Raw genomic sequence first — 18,860 nt, forward strand, 5'->3', positions numbered from 1 at the left:
CAAGGGATACATGCAAGACACACAAAACAAAAATATATAATATACTGTACATGCAGTAATTACATTCTTCTAATTAAAACTAAAGAATTCTATAATAATAAAACAACTGAAATTGAGGCTGTTTTTGTTATATATCTTTCAATCTTTATCCCTGGGGATAGGGGAGAAAGAATACTTCCCATGTATTCCCTACGTGTCGTAGAAGGCGACAAAGAGGGGAGGGAGCGGGGGGGGCTGGAAATCCTCCCCTTTTTCTTTTTTTTTTAATTTTCCAAAAGAAGGAACAGAGAAGGGGGCCAGGTGAGGATATACCCTTAAAGGCCCAGTCCTCTGTTCTTAACGCTACCTCACTAATACGGGAAATGGCGAATAGTTTGAAAAAGAAAGGTCTTTCAATCTTATGGTACTTACAAATCAGTTGCACAGTTACATCCAATTTGATGACAATTCATACACCAAATAATTATACTCACTTTGTAATTGTTAAGGGAGTCCAGAGCAAGAGCATGGCCCTCCTCAGAGTATACACAAAGAGCTGACAGCAACTCAAACACCTGTTTCTTCACCAACATGTTATGAGAGTCTAGAGCTGCAAGAACAGAGGGTCAGTGACCTAATTAGTAACATAATAATAAAATGAATTCATAAGAGATTTTACTCTTACTTTTCCCGCTATAACATTCAAATTTACCATAAATCCAAACACAGCGATAAAGACCCCTATACAGTGATGGCTCAAATATAACCATTTTGCAATTGTGACAGTTGGATATCAAAATGCAAGCTCAGATAAGGACAGGTAAGACCTCATAGTTACAACAAATTTGAAAAAAAATATTTAGTGTACAGAATATACTTTTCTTTTTCTTTCATACTATTCGCCATTTCCCGCATCAGCGAGGTAGCGTTAAGAACAGAGGACTGGGCCTCTGAGGAAACATCCTCATCCAGCCCCCTTCTCTGTTCCTTCCTTTGGAAAAAAAAAAAAAAAAAAAAAAAAAAAAAGAGAGAGAGAGGGGAGGATTTCTAGCCCCCCGCTCCCTTCCCTTTTAGTCGCCTTCTACGACACGCAGGGAATACGTGGGAAGTATTCTTTCTCCCCTATCCCCAGGGAATGAATATACTTTTAAAATAATAAAACAAAATCAAGATATTCTAAGGTATTTTTCTCTCATACATGCACTTCAAAATAATGTCCTGGCAATGTACCTTTCAATTCATATCTAAACCAGTGGCAAAATATTTCAAAGTTCATATTCCACCCACTGTATAAAAAAAGTCAGTGAATGCTCTAACTCACCAATTTTTCTGTACCTTCACCTATTTCCTGCCCTTAACTTGTGACCATTTCATTATATCATCAAAAATGTTAAAAGTACTTAACAGAGTAAAGAAAATAAGCTATAACTCTACATGCTGAATCAGACAGTTCATGGGGCGATGAAGACAACACCTATGTCCCTCCCTCTCTCTCCCAGTAACCCTCATTCCACCACCAGCTCATGTCCTCATCATTACATTTTCCGAAAGATTTTCATTAAATATTGCCTTAATTATATAATGAGGGAGATGATATGTTATTCTAGAGCTGTTTTACATAAATTCCTAACATGAAGAGTTATATATGGAAAATATATGCTCTGGACTGTAAACCCCTCATGTAAACCACTTCAATTACTGGTTTAATGATCAATCACAGGTTTTCCATGAACATAACCCAATCACTAAAATGAGATTTGCAGTGGACTCCTGAATACTGTACATACCTTGAGATGAAGGCTCAACTGAATAATAATTAATTGCTCCTTCCGGCTGTATATTTCTCATTCATTACTGATTTCTCACCAGCAATGTTTCAAAACACTTAAAAAGTGTAAAATAATGATGATGAAAACTCTGTAGCAAAAACATGAAAGTACTGTATATTATCCCAACTCTAATTGTACTGTATAAGGGCATCTACTTACAATCCATGGCACTTACATCTGGCAAGTTTCCGGGTGTAACTATCATTGTTAATGATGTATTCTAATCCTGTCTTAGAATTCATGACTGCCTTAACACAAAGGACACATTCTAGTTGTAACAAGGCATCAGCAATAGAGCTGAAACCTCGGTCACTCAGTCGTTCCAAGGATTCGAACAATACTCCTAAACCATCCAAATTCAAAAAGTCTTCCAACCACTCTTTACTTGCCTGAAAAGAAAATCAACATATAATTACACATGCTCAACCTGAATAACTATTACATTTCAAGATATGATATCCAAACTCATAAAATAATAGCAGACAGCTCCTTACCACTTCCATGAGTTTCTTAAGACCTGAGTAGTTAGAGACACTTGGCATACGCAGCAGTGTTACACAGGTCTCTGGGTCCCAGTTGGCTAAGTTACCCTAAAATAATAAACAAGCCATGAAAGACAAGAACAAAAAAATCAGATATAGTTTTACCAATAGGAATTTTTCCATTTACAATAAAAAGAAACTACATAAAATAGATATAAATAATTTTCATTATTCACTACTTTATTGCAAGTTAAGCTTAAGGTGATGATGGCATCTAACAGCCATTTGTGATGGTGTAAAAATGAAGAAAACAGAGATAGTTAAATAAAACTGGCAAACCCTGATTTTCACCATCCCCTGACTTTGCTTCCGAGACATTTCCAAACCATTCTTCCCCTTCACCATTATGCTTTGTTTCACTTAGAGCCAGAACATCCAGGTTTGTTTCCTTAAACATACAACATATCTTTCCTTTCTTCTCATCTTGATTACATCCAAACACATTGAGACACCCCAGCCTGAGCCTTTAAAGAGAATGAGCACCCTCCACTTGGCTTCATCTGTTCCATCATTCAGAAATTGAAATACAAGAAGAGAAGGGTTTCCAGTCCCCCTACTCCCATGCCCTTCAGTCACCTTCTACAACACACAGGGAATACGGAGGTAAAATGATTTCTACCCCAAACCTAGTATGTAATTTTTATCATAAATGGGCATCCTAATTCGAGACTAGCATATGCCCTAGCTCAGTCAACTGACATCATGTCACCTCCATACCATATTGTTCCAAATCACTCAATCTTGTGCATACCTTTTGCCCTCACTACTGTTCAGATCCTGAGCATTCAAATGATAACATTAACTACTCTTGTGGTGTAGCAGTTAGCATTCCTGATTGTGATGCATTCTAGGGCCACCAAGGGTTGAGTGCATAGGTACGAATCCTAGTTATGGCAGTTGGTCCACAGTCATCCTAACTGTTCATCCACTCCTAAGGGTTGGTCGATAAAATGGCTCAAAGATGTAAGTCATGTGTACGACTAGGAAGAGAGAAGGGTGATTAATTCCCAGTGAATGTCAGTTTGCAGAGGGGTGTGCGTGATGTCCCCATAGTGGTTTAATTTGTTTATGGATGGGGTGGTTAGGGAGGTAAATGCAAGAGTTTTGGAGAAAGGGGCAAGTATGCAGTCTGTTGGGAATGAGAGGGCCTGGAAAGTGTCAGTCATTGTTCACTGATGATACAGCTCTAGTGGCTGATTTGAGTGAGAAACTTTAGAGGTTGGTGATTGAGTTTGGTAAAGTGTGTGAAAGGAGAAAGTTGAGAGTAAATGTGAATAAGAGTAAGGTATTAGGTTCAGTAGGGTTGAGGGACAAGTTAATTGGGATGCAAGTTTGAATGCAGAGAAATTGGAGGAAGTGAAGTGTTTTAAATATATGGGAGTGGACTAGCAGCAGATGGAACCATGGAAGTGAAAGTAAGGCACAGGGTGGGAGAGGGGGCAAAAGTTCTGGGAGCAATAAAGAATGTGTAGAAGGAGAGAACGTTACTTCAGAGAGCAAAAATAGGTATGTTTGAAGCAATAGTAGTTCCAACAATGGTATATGGTTGCAAGGCATGGGCTATAGATAGAGTTGTATGGAGGAGGGTGGATGTGTTGAAAATGAAATGCTTGTGGACAATATGTGGTGTGAGGTGGTCTGATCGAGTAAGTAATGAAAGGATAAAAGATGTGTGGAAATAAAAAAAAGTGGTTGAGAGCAGAAGAGGGTGTGTTGAAATGGTTTGGACACATGGAGAGAATGAGTGAGGAAAGACTGACAAAGAGGATATATGTGTCAGAGGTGAAGGGAACAAGGAAGGAAAAGTGTTAGACCAAACTGGAGGTGGAAGGATGGAGTGAAAAAGATTTTTTGTGATGGGGGCCTGAACATACAGAAGGGTGAGAGGCATGCAAGGAATAGATTGAATTGGAACAATGCGGTATACTGAGGTCGACATGCTGTCAATGGACTGAACCAGGGCATGTGAAGCATCTGGGATAAACTATGGAAAGGTCTGTGAGGTCTGAATGTGGATAGGAAACTATGGTTTCAGTGCTTTACACATAACAGCTAGAGACTGAGTGTGAACTAATGAGGCCTTTTTTGTTTGTTTCCTGGTGCTACCTCACTGAAGCTGGGGTAGCGATGCTATTTCCTGTGTGGCAGGGTAGTGACAGGAATGGATGAAGGCAAGCATGAATATGTACATGTACACATGTGTATTTCATTTCCATCACATCCACCCTCCTCCATACAACCCTATCTATAGCCCATGACTTGCAACCATATAACATTGTTGGAACTACTATTGCTTCAAACATACCCATTTTTGCTCTCAGAGATAAAGTTCTCTCCTTCAACACATTTCCTTCAGCAGCCCTTGCCATCTCAGCTAATATAAAAAACTGTAATAATAATAATAATAATAATAATAAATTTTTGGTCAGTCAAGGCTTTATTATGGCAAATGACCAACTACCTACCCTCATGTATCCAAGATATGGTTGTACTTTGTGTAATGAAGACAATTGAGAAACATCATAAGCCAATATTCCAGTTTCATGATAAGAGAAGTGGACCATTCAGTATGATACAGTGGTTAAATTGATGAAAACTACTATTGACGTTTGTGTAAATAAATTATACATTTCCCTTTTCCATAGCCAGAGGTTGAACCATTATGTGACATTCATTTTTCATTTCATTTCAAGCTAGAAGTTTCAGTTTTCTAAATTATTTCTTATATTTTTCATATGTATATATATATGTATATGTGTGTATGTGTGTATGTATGTGTATGTATATATATATATATTATCCCTGGGGAGAGGGGTGAAAGAAAACTTCCCACGCATTCCTCACGTGTCGTAGAAGGCGACTAGAGGGGACGGGAGCGGGGGGCCAGAAATCCTCCCCTCCTTGTAATTTTTAACTTTCTAAAAAAATGGGAAACAGAAGGAGTCACGCGGGGAGTGCTCATCCTCCTCGTAGACTCACATTGGGGTGTCTAAATGTGTGTGGATGTAACCAAGATGTGAGAAAAGGAGAGATAGGTAGTATGTTTGAGGAAAGGAACCTGGATGTTTTGGCTCTGAGTGAAACGAAGCTCAAGGGTAAAGGGGAAGAGTGGTTTAGGAATGTCTTGGGAGTAAAGTCAGGGGTTAGTGAGAGGACAAGAGCAAGGGAAGGAGTAGCAGTACTCCTGAAACAGGATTGTGGGAGTATGTGATAGAATGTAAGAAAGTAAATTCTCGATTAATATGGGTAAAACTGAAAGTTGATGGAGAGAGATGGGTGATTATTGGTGCATATGCACCTGGGCATGAGAAGAAAGATCATGAGAGGCAAGTGTTTTGGGAGCAGCTGAATGAGTGTGTTAGTGGTTTTGATGCATGAGACCAGGTTATAGTGATGGGTGATTTGAATGCAAAGGTGAGTAATGTGGCAGTTGAGGGAATAATTGGTATACATGGGGTGTTCAGTGTTGTAAATGGAAATGGTGAAGAGCTTGTAGATTTATGTGCTGAAAAAAGACTGGTGATTGGGAATACCTGGCTTAAAAAGCGAGATATACATATAAGTATACGTATGTAAGAAGCACAGATGGCCAGAGAGCATTATTGGATTACGTGTTAATTAACAGGCGCGCGAAAGTGAGACTTTTGGATGTTAATGTGCTGAGAGGTGCAACAGGAGGGATGTCTGATCATTATCTTATGGAGGCTAAGGTGAAGATTTGTATGGGTTTTCAGAAAAGAAGAGTGAATGTTGGGGTGAAGAGGGTGGTGAGAGTGAGCGAGCTTGGGAAGGAGACTTGGGAAGGAGACTTGTGTGAGGAAGTACCAGGAGAGACTGAGTACAGAATGGAAAAAGGTGAGAACAATGGAAGTAAGGGGAGTGGAGGAGGAATGGGATGTATTTAGGGAATCAGTGATGGATTGTGCAAAAGATGCTTGTGGCATGAGAAGCGTGGGAGGTGGGTTGATTAGAAAGGGTAGTGAGTGGTGGGATGAAGAAGTAAGATTATTAGTGAAAGAGAAGAGAGAGGCATTTGGATGATTTTTGCAGGGGAAAAATGCAATTGAGTGGGAGATGTATAAAAGAAAGAGACAGGAGGTCAAGAGAAAGGTGCAAGAGGTGAAAAAGAGGGCAAATGAGAGTTGGGGTGAGAGAGTACCATTAAATTTTAGGGAGAATATAAAGATGTTCTGGAAGGAGGTAAATAAAGTGCGTAAGACAAGGGAGCAAATGGGAACTTCAGTGAAGGGCGCAAATGGGGAGGTGATAACAAGTAGTGGTGATGTGAGGAGGAGATGGAGTGAGTATTTTGAAGGTTTGTTGAATGTGTTTGATGATAGAGTGGCAGATATAGGGTGTTTTGGTCGAGGTGGTGTGCAAAGTGAGAGGGTTAGGGAAAATGATTTGGTAAACAGAGAAGAGGTAGTAAAAGCTTTGCGGAAGATAAAAGCCGGCAAGGCAGCAGGTTTGGATGGTATTGCAGTGGAATTTATTAAAAAATGGGGTGACTGTATTGTTGACTGGTTGGTAAGGTTATTTAATGTATGTATGACTCATGGTGAGGTGCCTGAGGATTGGCGGAATGCGTGCATAGTGCCATTGTACAAAGGCAAAGCGGATAAGAGTGAGTGCTCAAATTACAGAGGTATAAGTTTGTTGAGTATTCCTGGGAAATTATATGGGAGGGTATTGATTGAGAGGGTGAAGGCATGTACAGAGCATCAGATTGGGGAAGAGCAGTGTGGTTTCAGAAGTGGTAGAGGATGTGTGGATCAGGTGTTTGCTTTGAAGAATGTATGAGAGAAATACTTAGAAAAGCAAATGGATTTGTATGTAGCATTTATGGATCTGGAGAAGGCATATGATAGAGTTGATAGAGATGTTCTGTGGAAGGTATTAAGAATATATGGTGTGGGAGGCAAGTTGTTAGAAGCAGTGAAAAGTTTTTATCGAGGATGTAAGGCATGTGTACGCGTAGGAAGAGAGGAAAGTGATTGGTTCTCAGTGAATGTAGGTTTGCGGCAGGGGTGTGTGATGTCTCCATGGTTGTTTAATTTGTTTATGGATGGGGTTGTTAGGGAGGTGAATGCAAGAGTTCTGGAAAGAGGGGCAAGTATGAAGTCTGTTGTGAATGAGAGAGCTTGGGAAGTGAGTCAGTTGTTGTTCGCTGATGACACAGCGCTGGTGGCTGATTCATGTGAGAAACTGCAGAAGCTGGTGACTGAGTTTGGTAAAGTGTGTGAAAGAAGAAAGTTAAGAGTAAATGTGAATAAGAGCAAGATTATTAGGTACAATAAGGTTGACGGTCAAGTCAATTGGGAGGTAAGTTTGAATGGAGAAAAACTGGAGGAAGTAAAGTGTTTTAGATATCTGGGAGTGGATCTGGCAGCGGGTGGAACCATGGAAGCGGAAGTGAATCATAGGGTGGGGGAGGGGGTGAAAATCCTGGGAGCCTTGAAGAATGTGTGGAAGTCGAGAACATTATCTCGGAAAGCAAAAATGGGTATGTTTGAAGGAATAGTGGTTCCAACAATGTTGTATGGTTGCGAGGCGTGGGCTATGGATAGAGTTGTGCGCAGGAGGGTGGATGTGCTGGAAATGAGATGTTTGAGGACAATGTGTGGTGTGAGGTGGTTTGATTAAGTAATGTAAGGGTAAGAGAGATGTGTGGAAATAAAAAGAGCATGGTTGAGAGAGCAGAAGAGGGTGTTTTGAAATGGTTTGGGCACATGGAGAGAATGAGTGAGGAAAGATTGACCAAGAGGATATATGTGTCGGAGGTGGAGGGAACGAGGAGAAGTGGGAGACCAAATTGGAGGTGGAAAGAGGGAGTGAAAAAGATTTTGTGTGATTGGGGCCTGAACATGCAGGAGGGTGAAAGGCGGGCAAGGAATAGAGTGAATGGGATCGATGTGGTATACCGGGGTTGACGTGCTGTCAGTGGATTGAATCAGGGCATGTGAAGCGTCTGGGGTAAACCATGGAAAGTTGTGTGGGGCCTGGATGTGGAAAGGGAGCTGTGGTTTCAGGCATTATTGCATGACAGCTAGAGACTGAGTGTGAACGAATGGGGCCTTTGTTGTCTTTTCCTAGTACTACCTCGCACATATGAGGGGGGAGGGGGATGGTATTCCATGTGTGGCGAGGTGGCGATGGGAATGAATAAAGGCAGACAGTGTGAATTGTGTGCATGGGTATATATGTATGTGTCTGTGTGTGTATATATATGTGTACATTGAGATGTATAGGTATGTATATTTGCGTGTGTGGACGTGTATGTTTATACATTGTGTATGGGGGTGGGTTGGGCCATTTATTTCGTCTGTTTCCTTGCGCTACCTCGCAAACGCCGGAGACAGCAACAAAGCAAAATAAATATAAATAAATAAATAAATAATAATAATAATAATAATAATGTAATTTCTTTTCTTTCTATATATATCACACCTGAGCAATATCCTCCAGCATGGAGGAGCCTGATATCCTCCTGTCAGAGCTTGAGGTGCTGGAGCTGCTGGATGACCTCCTGAAGGAGTGGTTGTCATCAGGAGAGCCTGACTGGATCACTTCCCATGCCATAGTCGACCACTTGTGGACTGATGACTTCTTAGTGAACTTCTTAGTCTGCTGGTAAATATCATGAAAGGTTTCAAGTATAAGGATAAAGAAATATTTTACAGGTTATTCACATCCTACACTAGGCAAAAACTAGAATATGCTTCTCAGGTTTGGTCACTACACTTAAAGGACAAAGACCTCTAAGAAAAGGTCTAAAGGAAGGCACCAAAGATAGTATCAACATTAAGTGAGCTAAGCTACAGGGAAAGCCTGGTGGATTTAAATTTACCTACCTTGGAAAAGAAATGAGTGAGGGGCGACTGATCATAACCTTTAAGATTAAAAAGAAAATTGAAGTGGAGGAGAGTGGGCAGTCCTCTGAGAGATGTACAGATAAATCAACAAGAGGACATAATATAAAATTACATAACAAACTTGCAAATAAGGATCTAAAGAAATACTTCTATAGTATCAGAGTGGTGGATGAATGGAACAAACTGACTGAGGACATGGTTAATGCAAACAGCACATAAATTTAAGAGGTTAGATGATTGTGGGTAGTGTTCAAGAGACGAGTCCCCAAGAGTGTAAAACTCCATCCCTGTACAGTACAAATAGGTAATTACAAATATTTAATCATAATTACTGGTGACGAGTCACTCTGACTCTCCACTGGACTGGAAGAGTTTACTGATTCCTTCAGTTTGCATTTCTTTCTTCCCAGTTCTGGAGTTGAGGTCACTGGATGAGGACCTCCATCTTGGCCATTGCTAGATTTATCTCCTGCTTCCTCTGAAACTGTTTTCTCTGAGAAGGCAGAGTCATCTGAGGCTTGTTCTCTTACCAAACCGTCATTGTTCAAGAAATCAACAGTATCGAAGAATTCTTCGTCACTTGCGGACAAACTCTTGCTTCTCCTCGACATCTTGGTGCTTTAAAGACTCTTGCTTCTCCTATCAAAATTCATTCAAAATCCTCCTCTTGATACATAGCATTGTTCTTAACCTGGAAGAAAGAAATAAGTTTAATCAAAATCATATTGTTTTTAAATGACAAATTCTGCTTACACACACACACACACACACACACACACACACAGAAAGGAGGCTTCAATACGAATATTATCTAGCAAGAATTAAGCTGCAGGAATCTGTGGGTCTTGGGGAATTAACTTTATCCCCAACCTGACATCAGTCCCTCATCACACGAACAGTAAAGGAGCCAAAACATCAGCTGGCACCTACAGAAGCACAAAGGACTAATGGTAAGGGTCTCAAAGATGGTTCCAGAATTAAGAGAACCAATTTACCGGGAAAGGCTAAATGCCTCGAATTTGCCCATCAAGGATGAAAGAAGAGTGATGGGTGACCTTATCACTTTTAAGGTTTTAAATCAGCTTGATGTACATAGTAAATAGTTCTTTGATAGATGGAGGAATAAAACAACCAAAGGCCATAGCATAACATTTAAGAATCTTGTTAAAAAGGATGTAAATCGGTACTTATGGTAAGAGTTGTGGATAAATGGAATGAAGCTGCATAAGATATTGTACATGCAAACTGCATAAGCAAAAAAAAAAAAAAAAGTGTATGATTGTTAAGATGGTTAAAGATGGGGGCCCCATAAAGTAAAAGTTTTCCTCTGTACAGCATAAGCAAGTATTTACACACGTACACACACATATAAAAACAAAGTCCGGAGACCAGGCAACACGAGTGTAATCTCTCCCCGTCACACAAATAGTAATTCCAGACACACAGGCCTCCACTGTATAATGGTTTGCCTTACTGACCAGGTGTCATTCTGGGCCTCCCCAGGAGTAGACTCGCATGATATCTAATCCTGAGCATAACAGTCAAGACCCTACCCAAATGTTCATTCTCTCTTTTGAGCTCGATATAAGATGGATACTTTACATGGGCTGGTGTGTGTGTTTGTGTATACATAGGAATTAACACACATTAAATATACTTAAGATTAAGTCGGCTAACATGAGAAAAACTCCAACTCACATGCAGTAATCAAATGCTCCCTAGAGGTGGAGTAAGGTTATGTAGATCAACAGTACAGTATTTGGGGGGATCAAAGAGGCATTTGAGAGCCCTTTGAAGAGGCACAAGAGAGGCTTGTGAGGGCCCATGAGAAAGGCATGTGAAGGTCCATGGTGGGGGCATGAGAAAGGCTTGTAAAGGCCTAAGGCTAACCATGAGAGAAGCTGTAGGGGCCTCAGGCTGGACATGAGACAAACATGTGAGGGTCCGTGCTATAAGCTTGCGAGAAAAATGCTAGGACCTGTGTTTGGAGCATGAGAGAGGCATGTGGAGGCCTGTAGAAGTGAGGGCATGAAGATCAATCAAGTATACCTGGACAGATGCAGGAATTTACAATTCTGTGGCCAAACCTCCCTACCGGTCCGTGCTCAATACCCCTCTCTTCCCTGACGACCCCTTAACTCCTCTCCAGAAACCTTCCCCCACGACAATCCGCTCACTTCCCCAATGAATCCCAACCACTCCCCACGACCCCTTACTATTCCCACGACCCTTCTTTCTCATAGCTTATCCACAACCCCCCCCCCCCACCCTAAACAGCATGCACAGCTGTGAACACCTGCGCCTTATGTTGGGTTTCAAACACCTGTACTGGACGAATTACAGTCACCCTCACAACCCAGATCACCTCTGAAGTTACCACCGAGGTTTGAAAGACTGGCTGGCGACGCCAGCCCAGCTGCTGGTGAGGGCAAAGCACGTCAGGCTCAGGTGTGAAAAATTGCTAAATTCATAATACAGTCACGTAAACCTAGCAGGTGGGAGGGCGTGTACCCTGTCGCTACACCATGCCATGGTAGGGATGGGCATGTACACATACTCTCTCTAGAAGGGACAGATGTGTACACTACAGCCACACACGCACATTGGCAGGGAAGAGTATGTAATTAAGGCTACATACACCCTACCAGGTCTAGGCGTGTACTCTACGGCTACACCACACCCCAGCAGATAAGGGTGTGCACAGTACTAGGTACACAAACCGTGGCAAGTACTCTACGGCTGAACACACCATAGCAGAGATGGGCGTGCACACTTCTAGTTCCACACACCCTGGCAGGGATGGGCGTACACTGTAGGTACATGCACCCTAGCATGAATGAGTGTAATCTACAGCTTCACATACCTTGGCAGGGATGGACGTGTGCAACACAGCTACATACTCTCTCGAAGGAATGAACATTTAAAACTACACACGCCACAAAGGTGATCTATCCCTCAAAAAACACACCACCACTAAACACACCCAAAGAATTACCTACCCTAAGGGTCGCACCGTTGCATCAAATGGTTGGGCAGTTGTGCTCAAGGGCCATACGTTCATGCTCAAGAGGTTAACACCCATGAATGGTAATCAAGAGTTTGACACAAATAATAATCCTTGAAGATGGATTAATATAAATATCTTCCACCATAATATTGCTAACATTCCACAACCGTACTACATAACGGTGACCCACAAGCCGTACCTACCATATCTACAAGAACTTTAGTTAACTGTACATAAGCAAAATACGTCCCCAAGAAATGAAGTACCTCAGAATACCAGTCCACTTTCCCTTATATAACCCGCCCACGTCTAAACCGTACAAGAGCAATCTACATGATCAGAAAGCAATGTAAGGCAACCTAATGGATCTATACGACAAGCCTAAACTTAAAGTCTACATGAAAGGCCTGTATGATGAACCTTTGTACATAATGAATCGATATGACAAGCTTAAACGATAAGTCTAGAGACGAGAAGCGAAATGCCTGCATGATGAACCTTTGTAATACGTTTAAACTAAGGGCTTACATAACAGCAAAGATGATTAAAGGATATAATGAACCAATATATGATGTAAATACACTGTCTACATAAGAAGCCCACATGAGCTTACTGAAATTAACCGCAGGGCCTCCATGAACACGATTTTATTATCAGCCTACATTAATCACATCAAAATATGACTACCTTAAAGAGAGGTGACAAATGATGAGATAGTATTCTCAGCAGCCTCACCATCATCAATCAAAAACCTTTCAGACAGCTCTATTAAGCTCAACATCTCCAGCAACACAACCACCACTGCCAAGAAAAGAAAAAAAAAGACAGAAGCAGCAATACCAACAAAAACATAATTAGCAGCAAGAGCAAGATCTGATTCAGCAAAAATAACAACAGCATCATTATCAACACAAACATTTACTAACAACAACAGGGTCAGCAACAACAGGAACAAGATTATCAGCAACACCAATACCATCAGTGATAATAGGAACAGGAACACTGCAGCTAGGATCATCAACAGCGGCAATACTAGCTACCATAACAACAAAAAACTAGCAGCAACTGCAAAAGCATGCCGGATTAGCAACGATAATCCCAATAGCAACACCCAACAGCGCTAACAATATCACGAACATCAAACGCAGCAGCACCAATAAGAGAATCAGCAAAACAACAGCATCAGACTTAAACAGTAGCACGAGCACTCGTAAAAGCAACTGGAGTAGAAGCATCAGCAATAGTAGCATAAATAGCAAGAACAGCTACAGCAGTTACATGAGCAACGGTAGTCACAACAGCAGGTGGAGTAGCGATGGCGACTGTATCAACAGCAGGCAAGCCTTGTGTACTAGCAAAGGCTATGCTAGCAGCACCAGCAGCACCAGTAAAATCCGTCAGAGTAACACAAAGTACAAGCAAAAACAACAGGAGTACCAGCAACACCAGCACCCTCACTGGCGACTTGAGTAGCTACAGAAGTAGTAATAACTGCATCGGCAATCCTACTATGACATGAATAACAATAGGGAACATGTTAGCAACAAGAGTAGTCGCTGAAGAAACAGGAGCAACACCACTATCAGAGGTAACATGAACATGGGTAGCAGTGATAGCAGAATTAGTAGCAACAAGAACATTATCAACATCGGTAAGAGTATCAGAAATAATAGTATCAACATTCGAGCGAGTATCAACAGCAGCTCAAGGGGAAGCAGCAGCTGGAGGTGAGTAAGCTGGAGAGAAGGCTCATAATCCACCAATTAACAGCACAAGTGCACTCCTCGCCTCGTCCGGCCAGCAACAGTTGCCTACTCTGCGACCTCATTTCCTTATAAATATATAAAATTCATTTATTGACATAAATCAATAATTTCTTTTCTATCGCGAGATCAGACGTCTTGTAGATCAATCCCACTGCCTTTGAAAGGCCTTATGGTCTGAAGTCAGCCTACACACCGTGCCCGATAAGTACCTGCGTCTAGATACGGCACTATGCCCTATTTCACGGTATCTACCACTGGTAACATTATGGACATTCCAACTTAACGATTCTGGGAATAAGAATTTATGCTTGCGTGGGCGTGGAGGTATGAAGGTGGGAGGGACAGGGGAACGCAAGGCAGTGTTACGTATTGACCATACACGCACACTAGATATATCTGTATACGTAACATATAGATAAAATCATCAGCACACCAATAACATAATCTTTTCGCTACAACTAGCATCTGTTTCTCGGCAATCCCCCTCTTCTTTTTCTCCTTTTTAAATATAGAAAAAAAAGAGCACCCGACAACTGAGCTCCATCAGACGTCCTTCCGGCCGGGCCGCACAGTGCAACATGTCCTCCGAGGTTGCACAACGCCGCTGCATGAACCTCGCACGGCCAGTACTATACCAAGGTGTCGAAAAGAGATTAACGGAGGAAAATGTATGCGACAACCGCCACTACCCTGTCATAGCCTAAGTACCAAACGGACTACCATATCACATGGAATACACCACTGCCCAGGAAAATATCAACTGAGCGATCTTAAGTGTATTTCAAAAGGTTTTGAAAATCACGAAGAAATGGGCAGACGGGCGCTGACATCGACACTATTTTTAGTTAAGACGAATGACATTGTCATCAGCCTCATTCCTAGAAATCTTGAATACTTACTGTATGCTGACTGTGTCACATGGAGCTCGTACCCCAATACATGGTTCCTGGCAGAGGCGGATTCAAGTTACACTAAAGTTTTGTCCATTAGTGAGCCTTGTTTGGTGGTTTCAAGTGTGTATATGTTACGCGTAAGCGGGTAAACGATTTTATCCGTGTCTCAAAATCGCAACATTTAACGACTCACTTTATATATTAGCCTGGTACATTTAAAAATGCGATAAACTGTTCAATCTAAAATTTGAAATGTATTGGGGTTTCTAATAATCAATATTTTTATTTATCTATTTATTTATTTATTTATTTTGCTTTGTCGCTGGGGATAGGGGAGAAAGAATACTTCCCACGTATTCCCTGCATGTCGTAGAAGGCGACTAAAAGGGAAGGGAGCGGGGGCTGGAAATCCTCCGCTCTTTTTTTTTTTTTTTTTTTTTTAATTTTCCAACGGAAGGAACAGAGAAGGGGGCCGGGTGAGGATGCTTCCTCAGAGGCCCAGTCCTCTGTTCTGAACGTTACCTCGCTGACGCAGCAAATGGCGAACAGTATGAAAGAAAATATATGAACATGAATTTAACATTAAAAATGAGATAATATTACAGGTAAGATTTCAAACCAGGAGATCTCTTTCCTTTCTGACAAATTCTTCGATAACATTACACTTAGACCCTTTCATAACAAGTTATAATTCTCTGATACTCAAATTTGACAGACAAAACAATGTAGGGTTTGTATCGCATTGCACTCGGGTAACGGGTTTAAAACAAGGAGGGTACGGGACTACATATACCTCGCTGGGCTAAAGAGAGAGACTAAGAGCACTTGTGATTGGTTGGAATATCCCAAGTCCGTCGCACATTCTGCGTAGTTCACCCTCATTTGCCCTCCAGTATTAAACATGTCCCGTACGCTGACTGACAAGTTTATCTCACGCCTCTGATGAGGGTCCGGGTGCTCAAGGACAGATCGCCATCTGGCTTCGATACAAAATTATTAAGCCTAATGCTTGGTGGGAAGAGAAGCTCCGAGCCAGTCTCAGAGAAAGACATAAATCCTCGTCCTGATAAGAAATAACACCACCATACACAAGGACACACACACACACGTTATATACACGAACATGTGGGCATACGCACACATGTGTTCGTAACAATATATATATTATACTTTGTCGCTGTCTCCCGCGTTAGCGAGGTAGCGCAAGGCAACAAACGAAAGAATGGCCCAACCCACCCACATACACATGCATGTACATACACCTCCACACACGCACATATACATACCTATACATTTCAACGTATATATATATATATATATATATATATATATATATATATATATATATATATATATATATATATATATATATACATAATTCATACTTGCTGCCTTCATTCATTTCCGTCGCCACCCAGCCACACATGAAATGACAACCCCCTCCCCCCGCATGCGCGCGAGGTAGCGCTAGGAAAAGACAACAAAGTCCACATTCGTTCACACTCAGTCTCTAGCTGTCATGTATAATGCACCAAAACCACAGCTCCCTTTCCACATCCAGGCCCCACAAAACTTTCCATGGTTTACCCCAGACGCTTCACATGCCCTGGTTCAATCCATTGACAGCACGTCGACCCCGGTATACCACATCGTTCCAATTCACTCTATTCCTCGCACGCCTTTCACCCTCCTGCATGTTCGGGCCCCGATCACTCAGAATCTTTTTCACTCCATCCTTCCACCTCCAATTTGGTCTCCCACTTCTCCTCGTTCCCTCTACCTCTGACACAAATCCTGTTTGTCAATCTCACTGGTATATGCTTTGGCAACCGAGGCAACGCTGAGGAGGCAGCGTGTGGTCCAGAATTAATGTTTAATAGATAATGAAGCCTTGACATGTATCTGAGTCAAACGTACGGAAGGGGAAGCAAATACGTCTCTCCGTCTTGGAACGTGCCCGCCTAACGTACACATATGGATCACGAACGGCCAAGAAATATATAAATCGTCCTGCTTAGTGGCATCTGCTTGAGTATGAGCGTCTGACTGGAAGAAGCGTCGCACCCATGGCTGTTACATTCTACCCGTTGTGTGCAGATCCTGGCATCATCTTACAACAGATGGCCCGACGAGGAAAAAGACGACGCCTTGAGACACCCCCGTAAATTTGATATCACCCCCGTTTAGTTCCCAACTATTAACCGAGTACTCTGGATGTTGTGATGAACTAGCTACGTGGGGAACAGGTAATAAGAGGGTGGAAGAAGGCAATATCTATGTCTGTATTTATGGTTAGCGAGCGTAAAATTATGCTAGACAAGTACAACGATAATCCCAAGAATCTTCAGACCTACGTATTACTGACAATGCCAAGAATCATCTTTTCTGGAAGCTTCCCCAGCAAACTGACAACCATCGACGAATACTTCAAAAAAAAATAAAAAAAAAAGTGGCATCATGCGTTCCGAGGAAATGAGTAATGCATAACGAATTTCTCAGACGTCTATAACGTAAGCACTCCACTTAGAAAAAAAAAAATAGATGAACTGTGTACTTTATGACTGCCTTAAGGCATTTACCGCCATCCACAAGAAGGAAGTTGGCTGAAACGCTAATTTCAGGCCAGACATGAAAGCAAAGTTCCACTGGTGGACAGAAAATCACCTAATGGAAGGGAACAGAGAAGACATGCCGGTGGTGCCCTCTGTACACATCTGAAGTTACCACTGGGGTCGATCGACTAGGAGGCTGCTGCTAATATTCAGTTACTGAAATGACCATATGTTACCATATGTTCTCAAATTACAACTAATTATCTATCCGGAGGATGCTAACCTTTAGGCTCAGAGTATTCGACCCTGAGGCATCTGCTGACACACACACACACACACACACACACATACGGTAAATGCAATGTTTACCGAACTTATGATAATGGAACATAGTGAAACGTCGTCACCCGAAAACATTAGTAAAACAACAGGGCAGGTGAAATGAAAGATCACAATGAATTGCCTTCACGTATGTGGGCAGATGGTGATGTCCAGGAAATTATCCATTGCCTGTATTACGCCCGAATCTGAGTCTGCCTCGCTGGCTTAATCACCCCACCTACGTGGGGTATAAAATATGCGAGAAGAGACACTACGGAGACAGAGAGAGAGGGAGGAAAAAAAAAAAAAAAGGAAAATAAGGTCAGAGGATGAGGGGTAGCAAACACAGAGACCCTGAAATGTGGACGAGCCGACAAGGCAAAAACAATGAAGTTCCCTGAAATTTGGACGAACTTGTACCGTAAAATACGTGACAGGAAACTGTGAGTAATTTGAAACAACACCAGTGGACGAAATGAAGCGAAGTAAAGAAACAGCAGACACGGAAAACATTAACAATTTTCAAGAAATTCCTTTAAGAGAGATATCAGGAGATGGGGACCCCCACCTAACCCTTATTTGTGCAAAACCCTTTCCCTATGCACAAATACGAGCGCGCACACACACACACACACACACACACATCATACATAACAGTGACGTACAAAGTAACACAGTGGTTTCATGAGTAGCTCCTCCGTCTTGCGATAAGCACCTGTCACGGAACAAACAAAAGCCACGGGGGACAGAAAATAACCGAGTCACACAACAAACAACACCCACGGAGCAAGGAAGTCGGGGCATAAACAACACTGAATGAACGTGCAACAGCCATGGAACAAGGAACAATTACGAAACAAAAGAGACGCGGAACGAAGAGCCAAAGAACAATCGTCACGGAACAAGCAACAGTTACAAAACAAATGAATTATGATACAAAGAGCAATTAAGGAACAAGCCGAAGCCTCTAAATATTAAGTCAAGGAGCAAGCAAGAGTCACCGAACAAGCAAAAACAGTGAAACAAAATAGATATTACGGAACAAACAACAGCCATGGGACAAGTTAGCAGTGACTGGAGGACTGGGCGTGAAAAACGA

At 41.8% G+C, this 18,860-nt stretch overlaps 1 protein-coding gene across 4 annotated transcripts in view; it reads right to left on the reverse strand.

The window, feature by feature from the left end:
- The window catches only part of LOC139758121 (inverted formin-2-like), a 70,539-nt gene that overhangs the window by 32,416 nt on the left and 19,263 nt on the right, over positions 1-18,860 (reverse strand). For 2 of the 4 annotated variants that reach the window (XM_071679242.1, XM_071679243.1), the window contains exons 2-6: positions 9,555-9,913; positions 8,798-8,974; positions 2,303-2,398; positions 1,984-2,197; positions 474-589 (exon numbers count right to left, since the gene is read on the reverse strand). In XM_071679242.1, the coding sequence (XP_071535343.1) occupies positions 474-589; positions 1,984-2,197; positions 2,303-2,398; positions 8,798-8,974; positions 9,555-9,833 (882 nt within the window). In that variant the 5' untranslated portion in view covers positions 9,834-9,913. Of the gene's footprint in view, positions 1-473; positions 590-1,983; positions 2,198-2,302; positions 2,399-8,797; positions 8,978-9,554; positions 9,914-18,860 lie in introns of all 4 variants that reach the window. The other 2 variants (XM_071679240.1, XM_071679241.1) reach the window with 1 other exon arrangement.

Source organism: Panulirus ornatus, chromosome 29, assembly GCF_036320965.1.
Source record: "Panulirus ornatus isolate Po-2019 chromosome 29, ASM3632096v1, whole genome shotgun sequence".
Taxonomy (NCBI): domain Eukaryota; kingdom Metazoa; phylum Arthropoda; class Malacostraca; order Decapoda; family Palinuridae; genus Panulirus; species Panulirus ornatus.